This window comes from Protopterus annectens, chromosome 2.part0 (genome assembly GCF_019279795.1).
Source record: "Protopterus annectens isolate FY-2018-M chromosome 2.part0, PAN1.0, whole genome shotgun sequence".
Classification (NCBI taxonomy): Eukaryota; Metazoa; Chordata; order Ceratodontiformes; family Protopteridae; genus Protopterus; species Protopterus annectens.
The window spans coordinates 162,421,967-162,443,808 of NC_056728.1; the positions used below are offsets into that span (position 1 = coordinate 162,421,967).

General features: G+C 40.5%; 1 protein-coding gene across 1 annotated transcript in view; it reads right to left on the reverse strand.

The window, feature by feature from the left end:
• Positions 1-21,842, reverse strand: part of CNTNAP5 (contactin associated protein family member 5) — a 4,019,360-nt gene that overhangs the window by 467,533 nt on the left and 3,529,985 nt on the right. The window contains exon 19 of the mRNA XM_044060643.1: positions 5,197-5,421. Coding sequence (XP_043916578.1) covers positions 5,197-5,421 — 225 coding nt within the window. The remainder of the gene's footprint in view (positions 1-5,196; positions 5,422-21,842) is intronic.

Below are 21,842 nucleotides of genomic sequence, written 5' to 3' on the forward strand. Positions count from 1 at the left end.
CCAAATATTAACCCCCTATGTAATCAGTTTCATACATACCTCTCAACCTCTTAGTGTAACACATTTGGACAAAGCCTAAAATAATCAGGGTACAAAGGCCTAAAAATAGGGACAGATTTTAAAAACTACTCTTAAAATGTATAAACTTACAAAGATGGTCAAACTAAAGGATTTGTGTTAGCATGCATTTTCTGAAGGTTATAAAGTTTGAAATTCAAATATATGTCATTATTTAGTTACTTCAGTCCTCAATGATTTGCCAGAAAACCACAAATGTTATGAAGAACACAGCAAAAATATGAGGCAGAGACCTGAACACTCTGTGAAAATCTGGACAATTTAGATAGTACAGTTGTATACTCTTACCATAAATGTAGATGTTCGAGTGTATTCACTGTTTCAGTCATCACATTTGGGTTATCCCTGCAGGGTAGCCCTCGGCCGGCCCGAATACCAGAGGCTTAGTGTTTATGCATTGGTTGCTGTTGCTTCAGGACTGACATCAGGTCATCAGTAGTATAAAGTAAGGAAGCAAACGCCATTACATCAGTTTTTCTTGCCCTAACTGTCAGGAGCCCCCAAGTGGGAGGCAGGATATGGTGGAAGAACCCCATCACCAAAAAGTAAATACCAAAAAGTTCCTTGTAAGAAGAGAGAGAGAAAGAAGAGGGGGATGGAGGGAAACCAGGACTGCAACAGTGAATACACTCGAACATCTACATTTATGATAAGTGTACACAACTGTACTATGTTCTTCATGTTTCACTGTTGCAGTCATTACATTTGGGTTGATTCCCAAAGCTGAGGAAAAGAGTGGAGGCAGTCAAGGAGACTAGGGGCTGGCTAGGATGCCCTGCAAGACTGTAGTGGCAAAGCCTGCCCTAGATTTGGAGAAGATAGGCAGGTGGTAATGCTCAGTGAAAGTGTGAACAGATATCCAGGTGGCAGCCTCCAGGATGTCCCTGGTGGGGACACCTCTAAAGAAAGCTGCAGAGATGGAGGCTGCTCTGGTAGAGTGAGTCCTGACCCCCTTATGGGGAGATTTTCCTTGTTGCTTGTAACAGAAATGGATGCAGTGTGCTATCCATTTGGAAATGGTTTGTTTGGAGATGGCTTTGCCCTCTGCCCCTGCAGCGAAGCTGACCAGTAATTGATCAGACTTTCAGAATGATTTAGTCTGTCTAGATAGAATCTGAGCTGTCTGTGCAAATCTAGAGAGTGCAGGATCCTTTCCCCCTTGTTTTGTGGGTTAGGGAAAAGGTGGGCAAATGAATGGATTGGTTGAGAGCCACACCGGACACCACTTTGGACATGAAGGATCGGTTAGTCCTGATGGACACCCAGTCAGCATGAAAGATGATAAAGAACTCTACAGAGTTGAGTGCTTGTAGCTCAGAGACTCTTCTGGCTGAAGTGATGACCAGAAGAAAAGCTGTCTTCCAGGACAGAAATTTTAATTCTGCTGAAGATGCTGGTTCAAAGGGGGCAGGGTGAGCTTTTCCAACACAAAGTTAAGGTTCCAAGCTGGAGTAGGTACTCTTCTGGGTGGCCTTAAGTTGCTGGCCCCTCTTAGGAATTGTCTGAACAGAGGGTGTGAGAAAAGGGGGTGCTCAGTGTGGAAATGAGCAGAGATAGCAGATGCATGAATTTTAATAGAGGAAAAGGAGAGACCACTGTGTAGTAGGTCAGCTAGGTAATCCAGGATGAGAGATAGGGAGGGCTGTGCTGTATTGGCTCCCTTAGCCTGAATCCAGGTGCAGAACTTTTTCCATTTGTCAGCATAAGACTTTCTAGTGCTAGGGCATCTAGCCTCACATAAAATATCTAGAACCTGTTTAGTGAGGTTGGCAGATTGATCAGGGGTCAGGGAATAAGCTAGGCTGCCAAACTGAATTCTCCTTCCCTCTGGGTCAGGCAGGTTGGGGTCTCAGGGAGATGCCATGCTGGCAGTGTGGACAGGCTGAGCAGCAGTGGGTACCAGTGATGGTGAGGCCAGTCTGGAGCAATTAGAATTGTCCTTGGTTTTTCCTCCCTTATTTTGAGCAGTACCCTGGTGATGAGAGGTAGTGGGGGAAATGCAAAGACCGAGAGACTGACCCAGGGGGAGAATATGTCATCCACTTTCCAAGCCATGCAGTGATGCTCCCTGGTGCAGCACTTGCTGAGCTGATGGTTGGTGTGGGAGGCAAAGAGGTTGACCTTCGGGGTGCTCCATTTCTCAGTTATTAGGATGAAGGTTCTTTGGTCTAGCTGCCACTCATGTGGGTCTAGAAGATTTCTGCTTAAGTGGTCTGTCAGAGAGTTTAGACAGCCTGGCAGGAATTGTGCTAAGAGGTGGAGTTGCATGGCAGAGGCTGTGTGCCAAAGGGTCATGGCCGGCCTACATAGAGGGTAAGAGTGAGGCCCTCCCGGCATGTTGATATACCACATCACAGTGGGGTTGTCTGTTTTGATCAGAAGAGCCCCTGAGGAGAGAAGGGGCCTGAAAGCTGTTAAGGCATGCTGGACAGCTAACAACTCTTTTTGTTTGATGTGCAGATGGATTTGCTGTGGGCTCCATTGGCCCTGTATACACCTGCCATCCAGGTGTGCACCCCAGGCATAGTCTGATGCATCTGTGTTGAGGGTCTGGGTGGCGGGGGTGGTGAGAAAGGCAGTTCCTTGTTGTGGGAGCATGCTGCTGCCCACCAAAGAAAATCTTTCCTTAGGCAAGGTATCATTGGTATAAGAAATTCCAGGTCTTGTGAGTGTTGACACCAAAGGCTTTTTAGGTACCATTGAAGTTTCCTCATATGCAGTCTAGCATATGGAATGAGTAGAATGCAGGTTGCCATGAACCCCAGAGCTTGTAGGATTTTCCTTGCAGATAACTGGGGTCTGGTGGCTAGTTGAGAGAAGTAGGCTGTCAGGTAAGTTTGGTTCTCTGGTGTAAGGAATGCCATCTGGGATGCTGTGTCCAGGCTTGCTCCCTGGAATATAATCCTTTGGGTGGGTACTAGTTTGGATTTCTTTTTGTTGATAGTGTACCCCATGGAGGTCAGTAGGGACTTTACAAAGGCCAGATGCTTGAGAAGCTTTTCCTGACTGTCTGCCTGAATTAGGCAGTCATCTAAGTATGGGTAAATTTGGATACTCCTTTGTCTACAAAAGGCAATTCTGGGAGCCAGACATTTTGTGAAAACTCTGGGAGCATTTTGTGAAAACTCTGGGAACTCTCAGTCGCCCTGCTAGACAGGGGTCCAGGAAAGTAAATAATGTGGGAAGAAATCACCAGGGAATTGTTATGGCTAGGCTTGTATAGGCCCTAGGGCTGATAGCCTAGTACCAACCTATGAACCTATGAATCCAAAGGGAAGTGCAGTGAACTGAAAGTGCAGAGATCCTGCCCTGAAACGTAGATATGTCCTGCATGATTCCCTGATAGGAATGTGGAGGTAGGTTTCTTTTAGATCTAGGGTGGCTAGCCAAGCGTCCTTGGAGAGCATGGGTTGCAGTTGCTGGAGGGTGAGCATCTTGAATTTTGGTATCACCAGGAAGGTAGCAGAAATAAAGCAGAGGTAAGGCTCCAGGCTTCTTCAAGCTGTTTTATTGTTAAGTTACACAAGTGCTTTCACCATTAGGCTTCTTCAGGTGTATCAAATAACACAATTACACCTACAATTATACTGACAATCACATGATCACATACTAAAACTCTTAAAGCCATATGAATTATAAAAAAAATTATTTTAAAACATAATACACATGCATGACTAACTTACATATAACTATCTATATAATTAATAAATACATATAAAAACATATATATTTAAACTATCTATGCAGTGGTCTGCTTTTTAAGATAGGTCTTAATGGTATATAGTCATTCAGACCATGTCCATTATTTGCTCTTAGCCTCACTATCCAATTAGTTTCTAAATTTTCGGTTCTTACCTTGATATCACCACCCCTTAGATTTTCAAAGCATCTACCTATTACTCTGAATGTAAAGGTATGCTGTACACTGGTCTCTTTAATATGTTTAGCTAAAGCATTAAACATGCTCTCCTTTTTTATGTGATATATATGCTCTCTAATTCTGTCCCTAAGTAACCTATCAGTTTTCCCTACATAAAATTTATTGCAGGTCTTACAAGTAGCCAAATAAACCACATGGGGGAATCACATTTAGCGCTAGTTTTAATATAAATGAGATAATGATTTTAGCATAGATGGATATAATACATATACGTTTAGTTAGTATTTACATAATATTAGTTTGTTCAGTGTATTCAGTACATGCCGCTCTATTTTAAGCTGTTTTCCCCCTTTTTAATTAATTGGCTTTTCATACGGAATGTCATGCCCTTTTAAATTTTGGGCTTTGTTGGTCACTTTTTTTTTTTTTTTTTTTTAATGATGAATTTATTTAAGTTTGAATTTCATTGTTGCTATTTTGTCTGAAGAAGTCTAACCAATAGGTTAGACGAAAAGCGCCTCATTAAAATCAGTGTTTTGGTGTATTCCAGTTCTGTATCCAGCTTTATTTGTTTATTTAGAATTTTTTGTCCGTTTTTATTCATGGTTTGGTCATTTAAATATCTAGAGATACTTAACCTGTTGCATGTTCCGAAAAACAGAAAAAAATATATCAATATCCAATCTAGCAACCTAAGCAATACAAGCAGAACCCGTTGGCAAGACAGATAGCTCTCCCAAAGGATCCCCAACATATGGACAAACTTGACACTTTACATCAAAGAGAGTTTCTTAGCACTCTTCAAAACCAGTCTTGATGAGTTGATTGGGATTAGTAATGACCTGCATACTCCCATCCTTATACTCATATGAAACATGGCAGTGTTTGCATTGGATAGGCTTCTAATAGCTTACTGGATTGACTATTTACTAATAACCTATAAACCTATGGGCCTTTTGACATTCAAATGAACTGCTGTTAAACTGGTACCTTACTTCAGCATTGGAGAGGCATGAAACACAATGGGAACTTAATATTGGAGACAGTGGGTATGGTATATCTGAAACTGTATTAAACCACTCAAGCTTACTGTTTTTTGTTTTCTTAGCATGTTAGAAATATTTTTGACAAAAACTGATCTGTATTTTCTATGGGTAACTACTTTAATGGTGTTTACCTTTACTGCTTAGCACCTTTGACTTGAGAAGTAAAACCACGCATGATGTCACATGACTTACCATTCTGACAGAGCAGGACACCCATGTATGCCTGATGGTGGGAGCTCACATGCATCAGTAGACTTGGGCTGTGCATTGTCATGAAGCTAAACGTTATGTGTTCCCTGGATGGAGCAGAATCCATGTAAATGGAGGAAGCTTGTATACTTGAGTTCTTCGTTACTGGATATGGTTCCTGAAAATGGTAAGTCACTGATGTTCCTGGTTTAAACAATGCAGCCACTTCTAAATGGAAAAGAAGGAAATGTGTGATAAATACATACATTATGTTATCTTAGATGTTATTCTGATAGAAGAATGTGTAAAATATTATTTATTGGCTATACTGTTGTCAAACAAAAGAATGTTTTAATATGAAATCTCAGCTACTCCTAGTTAAAGCACTTTAGATGAGGACAGTCTTATTTACTGGTATTTAAAATGCCTGATGTACATTTTGCACTGGTGAGTTATAGTTAAGTAGATACACATGGGAGAAGAAAAAACAAGAACAAAATCTACACTTTTACCCTGAATATGCCCAGTGTTAACAACAAGTGATATTGTTGTACACAATGTTACCAACAAGTATTATTGTGCAGTTACATATTAGAAACACGATAAGGCTAAATGTCGAATATATGTACATCGACACATAAAGGTCGATGTACATACAGAGTGAAACATGTAAACGGCAAAATTCAAAATGCCGAACGTGTCTTTTAGCCAGCAGCGTGATGGTGGGGATAAGGAAATATGTCCTTATTCCCACTGTAGTGCAGCCTCGGAGTTGATATATTTAAGTAGGGGGTGTGGTGGGGAGAAGCCCCCCACATGGGTGTGCAGGGGGGCTTGCCCCCTGCAAAAGCATATTAAATCCATGTTTATTTTTTATTTTGCTTACCTGTTTGAAGAGTTTTGATTATGAAACACATTTGGTGTTTTGATTTTTGCCGTTTACGTGTTTTGCTTTGTATGTACATCGACCTTTATGTGTCGATGTACATACATTCGGGATTTAGCTTTTTTGGGTTTCTAATATAGACCCTTATCATGCCCAATGTTACCAACAGGTGTTAATGTACACAGTGTTACCAACAAGTAATACTGTGCACAATGTTACCAACAAGTATTATTGTACCCAATGTTACCAAGAAGTGATAGTGTATACAATGTTACCAACAAGTAATATTGTGCTCAGTGTTGTGCAACCAAACAGTAATATATCTGAACTGATTATATGTCACCCACATCAGCTATATGTATGCAGAAAATTTCACCTGGGCCATAAAAATATTACCTTCTTAAGTAACAAAATATTACATTTTTAAGTAACAAACAGCAGCAAGTGAAATGCACATTAATTCCGGATTATCTCATTCTTCATATCTATATAAGATAAAAACATCCAGACACACACATATTGTACAACATTCCATATACTTGAAAATTTGTAGTAGGGGACATCTGTAAAGTCAGCAGAAGCGATTGAATAATGATTGCCGAATGCTGCCATTACTTCATGGGAAGTTGCGCTATATATATGTGTGTGTGTGTGTGTGTGTGTGTGTGTGTGTGTGTGTGTGTGTGTGTGTGTGTGTGTGTGTGTGTGTGTGCTGATATTTATATATATATATATATATATATATATATATATATATATATATATATATATATATATATATATTTATAGATATATATATATATATATATATATATATATATATATACAGATAGATATAGATAGATATAAATATATACATTTGTGTGTGTATGTGTCTGTATATACACATATTTTTTATATATATATATATATATATATATATATATATATATATATATATGTCTATTTTGTCTTACTGAATGCACAGTTCAACAAATGTTAGTTTGCCGACTGCAGTTTTCCGAAATAACATTTCACTGGAACTTGTGTGTGCTTAAATGATAGCAGTGTAAGTAGTGTTAGGTATGTCTTTAAATTTTTCCTGTGTTTGAATGTGGTCGTAGAACATAGCTGTTCTTAATATGGTTAATGCGACATGCTTCGAACCTGGAGTGATCAGTGTTGTATATTAGAGTGGTAAATCATATACAGGTAGAGAAATTTTAGACAATGAAGGCTATCTTAAGGTTACAATAAATTGTTTTTATACTGCTTGTAACTTTGAACTGGAGATCGGACTGCAGTAAAGATAGGGCAATCTCAGAGTTGATATATATATATATATATATATATATATATATATATATATATATATATATATATATATAAGTAGCAGTGTGTGTGTTTTTCGTTTTTATTTATTTTGTTTGTTTGTTTTTTTTCGATGTTTTTTAGTTTGGGAAAGTGTGTGTTTCGACTGCTGTAGTTTCAACAAACTGGTTTAATTTACATTCATTGAACTGTGTAAGAAGTAGACCCATATATATATATACATATATATATATATATATATATATATATATATAGATATAAACATATATATACGTGGTGGTACAGCAGTAACATTGTTACCTCACAGCAAGAGGTTCTCCTATTCGATTCCCGGCTGGAGTGCCTTCTGTGTGGAGTCTGCATGACCTCCCCGCAGTTGAGTGGCTTGCGAAAGACATGCGTGAATGGGCGTGCCTTCGCTGAAGGTTGGGCGTCGGGCTGGCAACTCGGCACCATAAAAATTGACTGCCAATCATTAGTGGACCGGAGTTCCGCTGTGGTGATCCCTAACCAGGAAAAGCCAAAAAGACAAACAAACATATATATATATATATATATATATATATATATATATATATATATATATATATATATATATATAAAACATTAACAGGGTTGTGGGGGTGCAGCCTTCAGATGGTGGTGCAAGGGGGCTTGCCCACTGCAAAAAACATTTTTTGATGCATTGTATTTCAATGCTTTGGGATCAATGTTTTGACATATGATGTTTTGTTTTGCTGATACAGATAGAGAAGGCAAAAAGGAAAATGGAAGGAAAGCCAATGAAATAAGATAAGTTCCCAGCTGAGCTTTGTAACTAGGCAAGGAGACAGAGATAACAAAACAAGCAGTTTATAAGCGGGTAGGGAGCAGCAATGTAAAAGTAGTGTATGGCAGGAAAGAAAGGACCATTGACAAGATCAGTGTACTTTTTCTAGAGTCATAATTTTGTGAAACGAGAGGGAGATGGAAGAGACTCAGAAAAAAAAAAACATAAGTCTAGTTTATTAGTAAGTCTTGTTAACAACATCCTGCAGAAAATGCTGGAAAGGAGACTGAACGGGTAGCTTTTCTCTTTGGTATCAGACTAGAAGGTAGATAATTTGATTTTGGCAGTCATCTGGCAACTAGAGGACCCTGATGGCATTCTTACTATGTACAGAGGAGGAGAAATTTGGGGAATTCAGGTAGCACTTGACATTTAGAAGGATATGTATTAATAGAGGCAGGTTTCTAATAGAGGTGCTGAAGCAAAAGGTATTTGGAAGGTTTCTTAGGAGATGGCAGATGCAGTTTACCGCAACCTGGTAGTCGCAAATGGACCATTTCCTATGAGGTAAGGATTCAGGGTAGAATCAGACAATGGCATCTACTATTACCCAGAATTCTTCATTCTGGTAATGGAGGAGTTGAAAAGGATGCTAATTAGAAAGCTGGGGCAGTGATAAGGAAGTAGGGGCAGAGTTCACATGTGTATAGTTGATCTAGAGTAATAGAAGATGATGTGGGGATGCCGAGGAGTAAGAGAGACTTGAAAAGAACAGGAAGAAATAAGAATCTGTCTGAGCATGGAAACTGTACTGGTGATGATAGAAAGAAAGAAGAGAAATCACACGGTGGCCTGATGGAGAAAATCTGTTGGAAATATTTGGATTTCACTTAGAGTAATTATCCAACCAGACTGGCTTTTAACATTATTTGAATACTGGTCATCTTGTGGTTAATTATTCTGATGAAGTTCTAACACTTTTGGATGAAAGCGCTTATTCTTAATAAAATTGTGTACTGTGTGGTGTGACCTGGGCTCTGTGCTTCTTTTTCGCTTTTATTAGTTTGTGTCACTGTTTTTGGCACAATGTAAATATAACGCTAAACCTATAAACTGTTATTATTACTTTACAGGGTAGAGATACCAAAATTAATATTCACTTAATGTCCTGAGTAATGTAACAACTGTGTCAATGCTTTAAGGTCCAAGCTCTGTGCACCATCCCCAGATCTATGGAAAATGGTTAACTTGATGATAGGAGTACTGACTACACAACAGGTATGTTTTAACCAAAAGCTGCAGTGCATGGTAAGATGTGTTACTGAGGAAGATGACAAAAAAGTACAGTTGTGTACACTTACCATAAATGTAGATGTTCGAGTGTATTCACTGTTGCAGTCATCACATTTGGGTTATCCCTGCAGGGTAGCCCTCGGCCAGCCTGAATACCAGAGGCTTAGTATTTCTGCATCAGTTGCTGTCACTTCAGGACTGACGTCAGGTCATCAGTAATATAAAGTAAGGCAGCTGATGCCATTACATCAGTTTTTCTTGCCCTAACTTGTCAGGACCCCCCAAGTGAGAGGAAGGTTCTGGTGGAAGAACCCCACCAGGAGAAAGTAAATACCAAAATGTCCCTTGTAAGGAGAGAGAAGAAAGAAGAGGGGGATGGAAGGAGGGAAACCAGGACTTCAACAGTGAATACACTTGAACATATACATTTATGGTAAGTGTGCACAACTGTACCATGTTCTTCATGTTTCACTGTTGCAGTCATCACATTTGCTTTGATTCCCAAAGCTGAGGAAAAGGGTGGATGTAGTCAAGGAGACTAGGGACTGGCTAGGATTCCCTGCAAGACTGCAGAGGCAAACCCTGCCCTGGATTTGAAGAAGATAGGCAGGTGGTAATGTTTGGTAAAAGTGTGAAAAGATGTCCAGGTGGCAGCCTCTAGGATGTCCCTGGTGGGGACTCCTCTGTGGAAAGCTGCAGAGGTGGAGGCTGCTCTGGTGGAGTGAGTCCTGACCCCCTTGGGGGAGGCTTTCCATGTTGCTTGTAGTACAAATGAATGCAGTGTGCTATCCATTTGGAAATTGTTTGTTTGGAGATGGCTTTGCCCTCTCCCCTTGCAGCAAAGCTAACCAGCAATTGATCAGACTTTCTGAAGGATTTAGTCCAGTCTAGATAGAATCTGAGCTGTCTGTGCACATCTAGACAGTGCATGTTCCTTTCCCCCTTGTTCTGTGGGTTAGGGAAAAAGGTGGGCAAATGAATGAATTGGTTGAGAGCCACACTGGACACTTTGGGCATGAAGGATGGGTTAGTCCCGAGGGAAACCCTGTCAGCATGGAAGATGATGAAGGGCTCCACAGCCATGAGTGCTTGTAGCTCAGAGACCCTTCTGGCTGAAGTGTTGGCCAGAAAGAACACTGTCTTCCAGGAGATACATTTTAGCTCTGCTGAAGATGCTGGTTCAAAGGGGGGCAGGGTGAGCTTTTCCAGCACAAAGTCAAGGTCCCAAGCTGGAGTTGGTACACTTCTGGGTGGCTTCAAGTTGCTAGCCCCTCTTAGGAATTGTTTGATCAGAGGGTGTGAGAAAAGGGGGTGCTCAGTGGGGAAATGAGCATAGATAGCAGAGGCATGAATTTTAATAGAGGTAAAGGAGAGACCACTGTGCAGCAGGTCAGCTAAGTAATCCAGGATGAGAGGGAGGGAGGGCTGTGCCGTATCATATCACTTAAGCTGAATCCACATGCAGAACCTTTTCCATTTCTCAACATAAGACTTTCTAGTGCTAGGGCATTTGGCCTCACATATAACATCTAGAACCTGTTTACTGAGGTTGACAGATTAATTGGTGGTTAGGGAATAAGCCAAGCTGCCCAACTGAGGGTCTGCAATTGGGGATGCATGAATTCTCCTTCCCTCTGGGTCAGAAGGGTTGGGGTCTGAGTGAGATGCCGTGGTGGCAGTGGGGACAGGCTGCGTAGCAGTGGGTAACAGTGCTATCGAGGCCAGTCTGGAGCGATAACAACTGTCCTTCATTTTTCCTCCCTTATTTTGAGCAGTACCCTGGGGATGAGAGGTAATGGAGGAAAGGCACAGACCCAGGAGAAGGACAGGGCATCCACTTTCCAAGCCATGCAGTGATGCTCCCTGGTGCAGAACTTACTGAGCTGATGGTTGGTGTGGGAGGCAAAGAGGTTGACCTTCGGGGTGCCCCCATTTCTGAGTTATTAGGGTGAAGGTTCTTTGTCTAGCTGCCACTCGTGTGGGTCCAGAAGATTTCTGTTTAAGTGGTCTGCCAGAGAGTTTAGAGAACCTGGCAGGAACTGTGCTAACAGGTGGAGTTGCATGGCAGAGGCTGTGTGCCAAAGGGTCATGGGCAGCCTGCATAGAGGGTAACAGTGAGTCCCTCCCTGCTTGATGATATACCACATCACAGTGCTGTTGTCTGTTTTGATCAGGTGAGCCCCTGGGGAGAGAAGGGGCTTGAAAGCTGTCAAAGCGTGCTGGACAGCTATCATCTCTTTTTGGTCGATGTGCAGATGGATTTGCTGTGGGCTCCATTGGCCCTGTATGCACCTGCCATTAAGGTGTGCACCCCAGGCATAGTCTGATGCATCTGTGGTGAGGGTCTGGGTGGCAGGGGTGGTGAGAAAGGTAGTCCCTTGTTGTGGGAGCATGCTGCTGCCCACCAAAGAAAATCTTTTCTGAGGTAAGGTATCATGGGTATAAGAGTTTCCAGGTCTTGCGAGTGTTGACACCAAAGGCTTTTTAGGTACCACTGAAGTTTCCTCATATGCAGCCTGGCATATGGAATGAGTAGAATGCAAGATGCCATGAACTTCAGAGCTTGCAGGATTTTCCTTGCAGATAACTGGGGTCTGGTGTATCATTGAGAGAAGTAGGCTGTCAAGTAGGTTTGGTTCTCTGGTGTAAGGAATGCCATCTGGGATGCTGTGTCCAGGCTTGCTCCCAGGAATATAATCCTTTGGGTGGGTACTAGTTTGGATTTCTTTTCATTGACTGTGTACCCTAGGGAAGTTAGTAGGGACTTTACAAAGGCCAGGTGCTTGAGCAGCTTTTCCTGCCTGTCTGCCTGAGTTAGGCAGTCGTCTAAGTATGGGTAAATCTGGATATTCCTTTGTCTACAAAAGGCAATGGCTGGAGCCAGACATTTTGTGAAAACTCTGGGAGCAGCAGATAATCCAAAGAAAGTGCAGAGAACTGAAAGTACAGAAATCCTGCTGTGAAACGTAAATATTTCCTGCATGATTTCCTGATAGGAATGTGGAGGTAGGCCTCTTTAAGGTCTAGGGTGGCTAGCCAAGCATCCTTGGAGAGCATGGATAGCAACTGCTGGAGGGTGAGCAGTTTGAATTATAGTATCACCAGAAAGGTGTTTAAAATGGATAGATTGAGGATGGGGCACCAAGTGCTATGTTTTCTGCCTACCAGAAAAAGTCTGGAGTAGAAACCTTGTCCTTTCTGTTCTGCAAGAACGTGCTCTATTGCCCTCATAGAGAGCAGGGAAAGGACTTGCTTTTGTGCCTCTGACCACTGTTTTGGAGGTAGATCTGGGAACCCTTTTGGAGTTGGAAGGATGTGGAAAGAGAATTTGTATCCCTGGGACACTATGTTGAGGACCCAGTAGTCGTTGGTAATGGTGGCCCAGGTGCTTGCATGAAAGGATAGTTTTCCTCCTAAAGGTAAGTGAAGGTGGGCAGAGGGAGTGTGTGGGGGGAGGAGAGTCATTGTGAGTTTTACAATGAGGGGTGGCTTAGAACTCCCTGTTTTTCATGTGGAGGAAGTCTACTGTTTCAATCTCTGCATTCCTTGTGGCTGCTGTCTGGGGGGGATTCTGCTTCCACGGGGTTGGCTAAACTGACCTGATGGGAGCAGGAAAGGACCAGTGCTTCGAGGGGCAATGCCTGCTGAACCTGGGTGGCTGGACCTGTAAGAAATCCTTAACTGTCTGCATAGATTTTGCTTTTTCTTCCAAGACCTGATGGCAAATAAGTTGTCTTTGTGCAAGGGTGCATCCAGCAATTTAGATTTAACATGGACTGGCAAAGGATGTTCCTTAAGCCATGCATGCCTTCTAATGAAAGAACCGGTGACTGCTGCCCTGTAAGAAGCTTCTAGGGTGTCAAAACCACAATGCAGGGTGTGTTTAGTTACTTGACTTGCAGAATGCATTAACTCTCAAGCAGGAAAGTAAGACATTTTTTGTTTGAGGAGTACCAGGGTACGTTGCTGAAATTTTAGCATATGGAACTGGCAATTTATTGCTCTGATAGCAATAGTAGCAGAGGTGTATACTTTTTTACCCCATCTGACTAGTGCTCGGGAATCCCTATCTGAGGGGGTGGGATTCTTAGCAGAGGTTGCTTTAATTCCTTTAGGCCCTTGAGAAATTAACTCAGGTTCAGCAGTAGGATTTTTAAAAAGAAATTTGTGTGAGTCAGGAACTCTGTAATACCTGCCTGGTTTTCTGGATGCAGGAGGGAGGGTGTCAGGAGTCAAAATGGATTCCAGGAAAACATCCTCCACAACATCCAGGACTGGGGGAGTGGCCAGGGGTCTGTGCTGTGGAAGATCTAAGAATTCCGTGAGTCTCTTTTTAGACTGAGGGTAGTCCTGACATTCCCATCGGAAATGCTCACTTAAGGTATGAAGGGTTTCCTCAAAGGACAATTCCTCTGGGGGAGAGGCTGAAGGAATAGGGTCCTCTGCATCAGAATCCTCATAAGCAGAGAGGGGTTGCATGTCTTTATATTCAGATGCATCAGAGTCATCAGACTTCTGTTCAGACAAAACTACTGGGGACAGATCTCTTTTTCTTTTGGAAGGTGTAGCTTGGCTTCCCCTGATCAGCATGATAAGGTCTTCCACCATTTTAAGCATTTGAGACTGAGGCAAGGAAGCAGGTGGCTGAGATTGGGTCATTGGTTTCTTGGGTGTGGTTCATACCCTGGGCATTAAAAACTCAGTAGTTTTTGAAAGAACAGTAGACGTGAAAGAAGTCGTCAGTTTGTGTCGAGAATCGGTAGTGTGAAGGTCTTCCTCAGAAGCCAATGCCTGCTCAGCAGCTCTGGACCCATCCAAGGGAGAGACAACCAGGGGATCCTTAGTTGAAGAAGAGATTTGTGGCATACCGGACTCCGAAAGGGTCTCGGTAGCGGCCTGCAAATCCATAGAAGTGGGCATCAGGGGCTGTGAAAGCGCCTCACTGAGGACCGGAGAACTGATGACTAGCTTAACGGAAGTGTCGTCGGTAGGTTTGGACCTATGCTTTCTGTCTCTGTCTTTATCTTTATGTTTTTTTAGAAGATCTGCTGTCGGATGGCTTGCTGAAGCCATATTCGAGTACTGTAATCAAAAATATCTAGCTACAATAAGGGCCCGACGACATATAGTTCTGGCATTGAACAAAGCGCAAAAGCGACAGTGGGGGACATCGTAGTCTGGACCTAAGCAAGTGATGCATTAAGAATAAAAGTCTTGGTGTGGTATTTGCTTTCCACAGGCGAGACAATTGTTAACTTTTTCTGACATCAGTTAGTGTAAGAAAAAAGGATCCCCAATGGGGTACTTAGCTTTATAAGACTTCAGGTTCAATTTGAAAATGAAACTCAGGTAGCGGCCAACCGGCACTCATGCAAACTGCTTCTGCTTCAGGCTCCGTGGCAAGAAAGACTGATATAATGGCATCGTCTGTCTTACTTTATACTACTGATGACCTGACATCAGTCTTGAACCGACAGCAACCAACATAGAAATACTAAGCCTCTGGTATTCAGGCTGGCCAAGGGCTACCCTGACAGGGATAACCCCAAATGTGATGACTGCAACAGTGAAACATGAAGAACATCTGAAGTCAGTTAATACCAGTCCTCCTTTGCCTTGACAAAAGTACAATGAGCCTTTTATATGGCAGGTACCCTCACAGACTGCAGGATATGACAGAGAAAACTCCTTTCAAAAAGTGCATCAGAGCACTATACCACCTGACAAAAGAGACTAAAAGTGGTAATTTCCACAGCATGGAAAATAATGCAAACTGTACAACACAGACTATATAACATTAATACAAGGAGTAGGAAATTTAAAGTTGCAGACCAGATGCTGGTTTGCTTCTCTTAGCAGAAAACAAGGTTGTAGGTCAAAAGGCATGGTCTGTTAAAAAAAGAGCAGGCAAAAAGTGAGGCAAATTAGAGAGACAGACAGACTAGCAAGAGAAGACCAGAATGGATACATCACATCAATATTCAGAACCTGTGGAAGGAAAAACAGACTAATAGCTTAGCAACAGTGAAGAAAAAAATGACATGTATGATAAGAGACTACACGAGGAAAGGACTCAGTTTCATTTTGCAATCCTTAATACTTAATCAAACATTCAGACCAGCATTTGTTCTAATACTGATTGTTTTACAGAAAGTTTTTTCTGAAGGTAAGTTGTGGGTTTAGGGTTAGGAACAAGGGCTAGTTTGGTTTAGCAGGAATTAGTATGTGCCCCGGCCTGTGATACTAACTCTGCAGCTTACCTTTGAAAACACATTTCCACAACACTACCACTAATTAAAACCGCTTGGGACACACACTCATATGAACACACATGCAGTACATTACATCTGTGTCCTCACTTAACTCTACTATAACCCTAACCTTCCTAGAGTCACACAAACTCTCCTAAACTCTAATGCCAAAATCTTCAAAGTATCTGAAAGCTTTGGCATTAGTTTCCCAAACCCACACATACCTTACCCAAGCAACCTTGGTGTTCTCTTCATCCAAAATCTTAACATTTCAATGAAAAGAGCAGCTGACTGCATTTGGCCCCAAGTGCTTAGTGAACATACTATTAGAAAACGCATTCAGATACTGTCAGAAATGAGTGTTCAGGCTTATACTGCAAAACAGACAGGCCAGCATGAAACCAGAGATTCGCCTGCTTCAGAACACAAAGTCATGTTAATTAGGAATACAGGAAGCTAGTAATGTAGATGCATGGCAATCAATTCTATAGAATGATGTAATGAACATTTAATCATTTGTGTGATGATGGAGGGGTTATACAAAACAGTCATCACTAAACTTAAAAAATGAAATATTCTAGATAAACTGTTTCTGTTTAGATGTCCTAATACAATATCGGCATATGGCTGCCTTCCTTTGTTGGGCAGAGATAAGGATTTCTATTTATTCTGCAGGTGTGATTTCTCACTAAGGATTTTTCATTTTGTAAATAGTTATAGCACTCATCATTATTTCTAATAAAAACAAACAAATAAATAACTGTTCCTTAAGGAGACTAGGAAGAGAATAATCGGTTTATAGAATGTAGGAATCTCCACATGATCATTTCTAAATTCTTGCTTGTGTCAGTAATGATCTCTTTGTGGGAGTCTTACGCATGCTTGACTTGCCAACAGTAGCTATAGCAATGTTAATGCATTCTGTTCTACAAATTAAATTTAAGATCAGAAAAGAATTCAAACCTCTAAAATATAATTGTCAATAAAATGCAATAGAAAAGAATTCTAATAGCAAAACAATTTCCAATAAGCAAAAATTAATCCAGCCATTTGTCAGCCAGTGGAAAATGAAGCAAAATACTTTAACTAGTATACTAGCATTACATATTTGTACTAAAGCTATATTTAAAGAGCATGAGAATCAGACAAATACCATGCAATTTGATTCTGACACAACTAGGGCATTTAAAATCATTTATTTCTACTTCACACAATGAGCTACATAACTGACATAAAAGGGGTTAAACAGTAAATTAGTCTAGTAAGAAATTAGAAGTATGAAACTACAGTTTATTTGCTGTTGCTTTATATTTTACGATTAATTGATTTTTTAAACATGCCGTATTTTTATTATTTATTACACCTTCAGTTTTTACACTGAGAGGTGACGTGTGTTTGTATCACTTCCTGTGTATATATAGGTGCACTTTCTAGCACTTGTGTTTGATCTCTGATGAAGCTACTTATTTGATAGTGGCGAAAACGCTGTTATTTTGATTCAATAAATTTGCATTAAGAAAGGTTTTTCAACTGGTTCTTCGGCTTTAGGACTCAAGGTTACCTGTGTTTTCTAGTTTTAAGAAATTAGAAGTATGAAACTACAGTTTATATCAGAACAGATACAGGCTGTGATGATATGAGGTAGTGCCAGCTGTGCCAGGGAGAGTAGGGTAGTGAATGTGTAACATATGCCTGCATAGCTAGCTGGTATTTTGCAAAGAATGTTATATCATTTGACTATCCCACTGATTTGTACTGTTGTTTATGTTTATGTTAAAAAATGCATCCACAGTGGGTCTTGCTGGGCAGAAAAGTAATATACATGAATGTCAGACAGTATTATTATAACTGATTAAAATGTACATGTTTTAACAGAGAATTCTGGAAGGGAAGAGGTTAATCTTAGTCCAGCTAATTTTGAAAAATAGGTTGAAAGTCAAATGGGTTGGTTTAGGCCATAAATATTTTATCTATTTATCTAGCAGCCAGAGACAAAAATGTTTGGGAAGACCAGGACTAGGATACTTACTCTACTGTCCTTATGGGTGAACTAATTGTTACCCTGGATGGGTGGAAGTTTTTAAAACTGTTTTATAGCTTTCAGATGTTGCAGCAGATCTTAGCAAACCTCTGAATGTGTATTGTACCAGAGTCAGTTGACCAGGTGTGATGTCATTCTATAACCAGCAGTGAAATAATGTTTTAGATATTAGTGAGAGATATTTTGGAACTCTCACTGCATCAATTTTTCTGAACCAGACAGGAAAGATCTCTCACAGATATCTCACACATCACACCTCATCTTGTCTTGCTGTAGTAAGTGACTCAACACTCATAATCTTGTCTTGCTGAAGTAAGTAACTTAACTAGGGAACAGTAATTCTTTAGTCAGTCAGGAAAATATAATGAGATTAGTTACATATTGTTTTCTGCATCTGTGTGAATCCATCCAACAGTGTTATTTTTCATATCTCCTGTGACTGAAACTATGGTGTTTATTGTAACTAGATATTCAGTATTCTCATGTCTTCTATTTTATTATTTATCATTAAATATTTCTATAACTTCCATTGTCGCTGGTCTTTTAGAGAATACTTTTAACATCTTAGGAGTACTTATGCTTATTTTAGTAGCACTGTGAGAGCTCCTGAAAGCCTTGCTGCTTTGGTCAAACTCTACCAATTGTATTAGTATTAATTTTACTCAGTATAATCGGGTACCCTTGTAAGACCCTTGGAGTAGCTGACTGGTGGCATCATAATTACCGCATAGTCTGGATAGAGGAGGCACAGCTGATAAATCTGTGCTAGCCTTTCACAGGTGTGTGTGTGTGTGTGTGTGTGTGTGTGTGTGTGTGTGTGTGTGTGTGTGTGTGTGTGTGTGTGCACGCTCACGAGTGTGTGTGCGGGCACGTGCATGTGTGTATAAAAATCAAGTACCCAAATGTGTGTGTGTTTCTAAAAATCAAATACCCAAGTGCGTGTGTCAGCTATTTGGAACAGGGACACAGAGCTCCAAAGTGGTCAGTGTGGAGTCTTGTCTGAGTCCTGGATGGAGACAGAGAGTTCAGCCCCAGGTCTGCAGTGTCTTCCCTGTGTGCTCTTAAGGGAAATTGTGCTTGGCACAGAGATCTGCACCTAAAAATACTGTGTGAATCCATTTTTGCTGCTAGTGGCTACCCCTCGCTGGTGTCAGTGGTGAGGACTGAGAGTCCTTGATTACTTTCCCAGAGTAGGAACTGTCACACAGGCATCTTATATTAAGTCAAAATATATCCTCACTACTTACAAAAATGTATTAATCCAATAGAAGTTATTTTGTTAGTGGATGCCTTCAGGACATTTGTCTATAGAAAGCAGCAGTAATTAAATATTTTATGTAGCCTAAGGGCATTGGTTCCTTACTGATCTATAGCCCTTTAGTAAAAATAATTCTGTGAGTCTTGACCGTAATGATGAGTGGTCATAGTCCTGTAGAAAACCTGACTGAAAAGCAAAGTTATGCATGGCAATAAAGCCTCAACTTTTAATATCCCCTATTCTCACAAGTCCTCTAATCTAGGTGAGTTTGTTTAATGTCCTATTTCTTCTCCTCTCCATTTCAACACTATATTTATACGTTTGTGTCATCTGCAGAGGTAAGTTTTTCCTTCCAGTTCCAATTCAATCTGGCTACTACAGACACTGAAGACCTTGATCCCAGAACTGACTGGAGGGGTATATCCCCTGTAAACATTCTGGCCATCCAGGTGGATTCTGTTTATTAATATTCTTTGTGACTTTTTGACGGGAAAATGTTAACACCAAGGATATTATGCTACAAGCTCAGTCTTGCTTTTTTAATTAGCAGAATAAAGTTTTGAACCATAGTGTCAAAAATACACAGTGATTTCTAGAAAATCAAGTACTCAAGTAAAAAAAAAAAAAGCAAAATGAAATAAAACTTTTCAGATGAGAAAAGTGATTGTTGATTTTGCAAATAAAGTGGAAATACTGGTAACCAGTGCCCTGAAAAAGCAGATGATACTCAAAGTCATAGTTAGAATGAAGAAAAAAACTTAAGCCTATTTGCATTTCTTCACTTACTGGATTTTCACATTAGGCAGAAGTTGGAGGAGAATGCTATAGCCCAAGAAGGGCTGTTTTACAGAACACTTCATAGAATATATTAACTTGAGACTTTAACAGACTGTTGCAATGAAGTCTATGCAAACTCGGAGAACAATGTATTAATGTAAAAAATAAAATATGTTACTGTGCGGTAAAAATACACTGAATATTCTTTTAAAAACGTGGTACTATAAGTTACAGACAGCAGAAGAATATGAAACATCCCTTGAGCAGAAAAAAGAGAGAGACTGAAGTTTTCAAAAGCTAAAGGCAGTCATCTGATTTGTTTTGTTTCCCTGGGAGAACACTGAATCAACTGTTTTCACTGTGTTTCTCAGCATGAAAACTCTGGGTCTTCTTTAGTTTCTCCACTTAGCAAGATAAGTAGGGCTCAAGAGGCTAAGCTAAGCCTGAGGACATAATGTCACATACTGACATAAACAGTACATGCAACGTGCTCTGCAGTGTAATTGATCCCTTTCGACTTAGCCTCATGGGAACCTAATGTAATGTGCCAGCATTTACACCAAGGAAAACAATTCCACGATAAGTTAACAGGATCAATCTACAAGCCTCATCAACACTTGCTAGGTGTTGTGTACTTCATTTTAACATGATCCACAAATTTATAATGTAATAGTGGGAAATTCAACATAGTTCTGTTAGTTACCAATTAAAGTAACCTGTACCAATGTCTGAAACTACAACAATAAAACAAAAAAACTTTTCATTTTGGAAATAGTGAGAATATATATTTTTAGACCATACTATTAAGCTTGCATATCTAAATTAGTCATAGCTTACATTTGGTATAGTTAAAGACATGTTTTGATAGTGGAACTTGGAATAAAATTATTCATTTAGCAACTGCAAATTCATTAGAATAAAGGATTATGGCTGGGTTTTACAGGCATCCAATGCATTACACAGTGACAATGTGCAAGGCATGGCTGATTCTGAAATAGAGATAGCACTGTCACACAAGGGGAATAATAGTGCAGTATGCATTGCACATTGACTTGGTTATGATGAACCCTGTGCAAATGAGTCACATGGATTATGGTGAAGCAATTCAGAAATATCTAACAAATGCGGGCTCCAGCATTTGCTGTGTACCTGCCAAAAGCAATATTACGGTTAGCAACAGAACAAGTTAAAAGCTGTCAGGGCTGCTAGTGTCTGCACGGTTGAGTGTTGTGGCCATCCATGCCAATGAAGAAGGTACAGACAGTGCATGATATACCACTAGATCACAGATAATAGGGAGATGTAATTGATCTAGTTAAACGGTACTGCCCACAAGCTGAATTAGGTGGGGTGTCTAGCATGCCCATTCCAGTCGATATTAAGTTATGTGCAGCTGTAACCATCTTACATGGAACTTCCAGTGATCTACTGGAGACACATCAGGAATATCATCGACATCAGGTTTATGAATCCTAAAGCAGCTCATCAACATTATGTTTCAGTATGTGGAGGAGAATATCTAGTTCTCCAACACTGCAGAGGAGAGAACTAGGGCCATGCAGTCATTTTATAACATAGCCTGTTTTTTTTCCTGAAGAACAGGAAACCATGGATTGCACAGGCACTGCTATTAAGGCCTCACCTGTTCTAGGTGGCCTATGATAACATCAACAGGAAGGGCCTTCCACTCCCTAAACTACCAGGTGATCTGTAATTCCCAGGGGATTATTTATAATAAGCCATAGACCACCCACGCAGTTCACATGATTCACACATATGGCACATGTTTAATCTATACCAAGGATGGCTGTTAGGGGGCTTTCTACACTATTACCTGGTTGCTAGGTGCACAGACAGGCTAGATAGACATTTCTATACACAAAGGTACCATGTGAGCAAATCATATATAATATATTGTTTTTGTTTGCAGATGATTTTGGATATGCCCTGGTTAAAGACTCCCATATGTAACCCTTGACCATGCATGAAATGACCCATAACGAAGAACATGAAAAAATGCAGAATATAGTGGATCATATGTTTAGCCTATAGAATTTTCATTT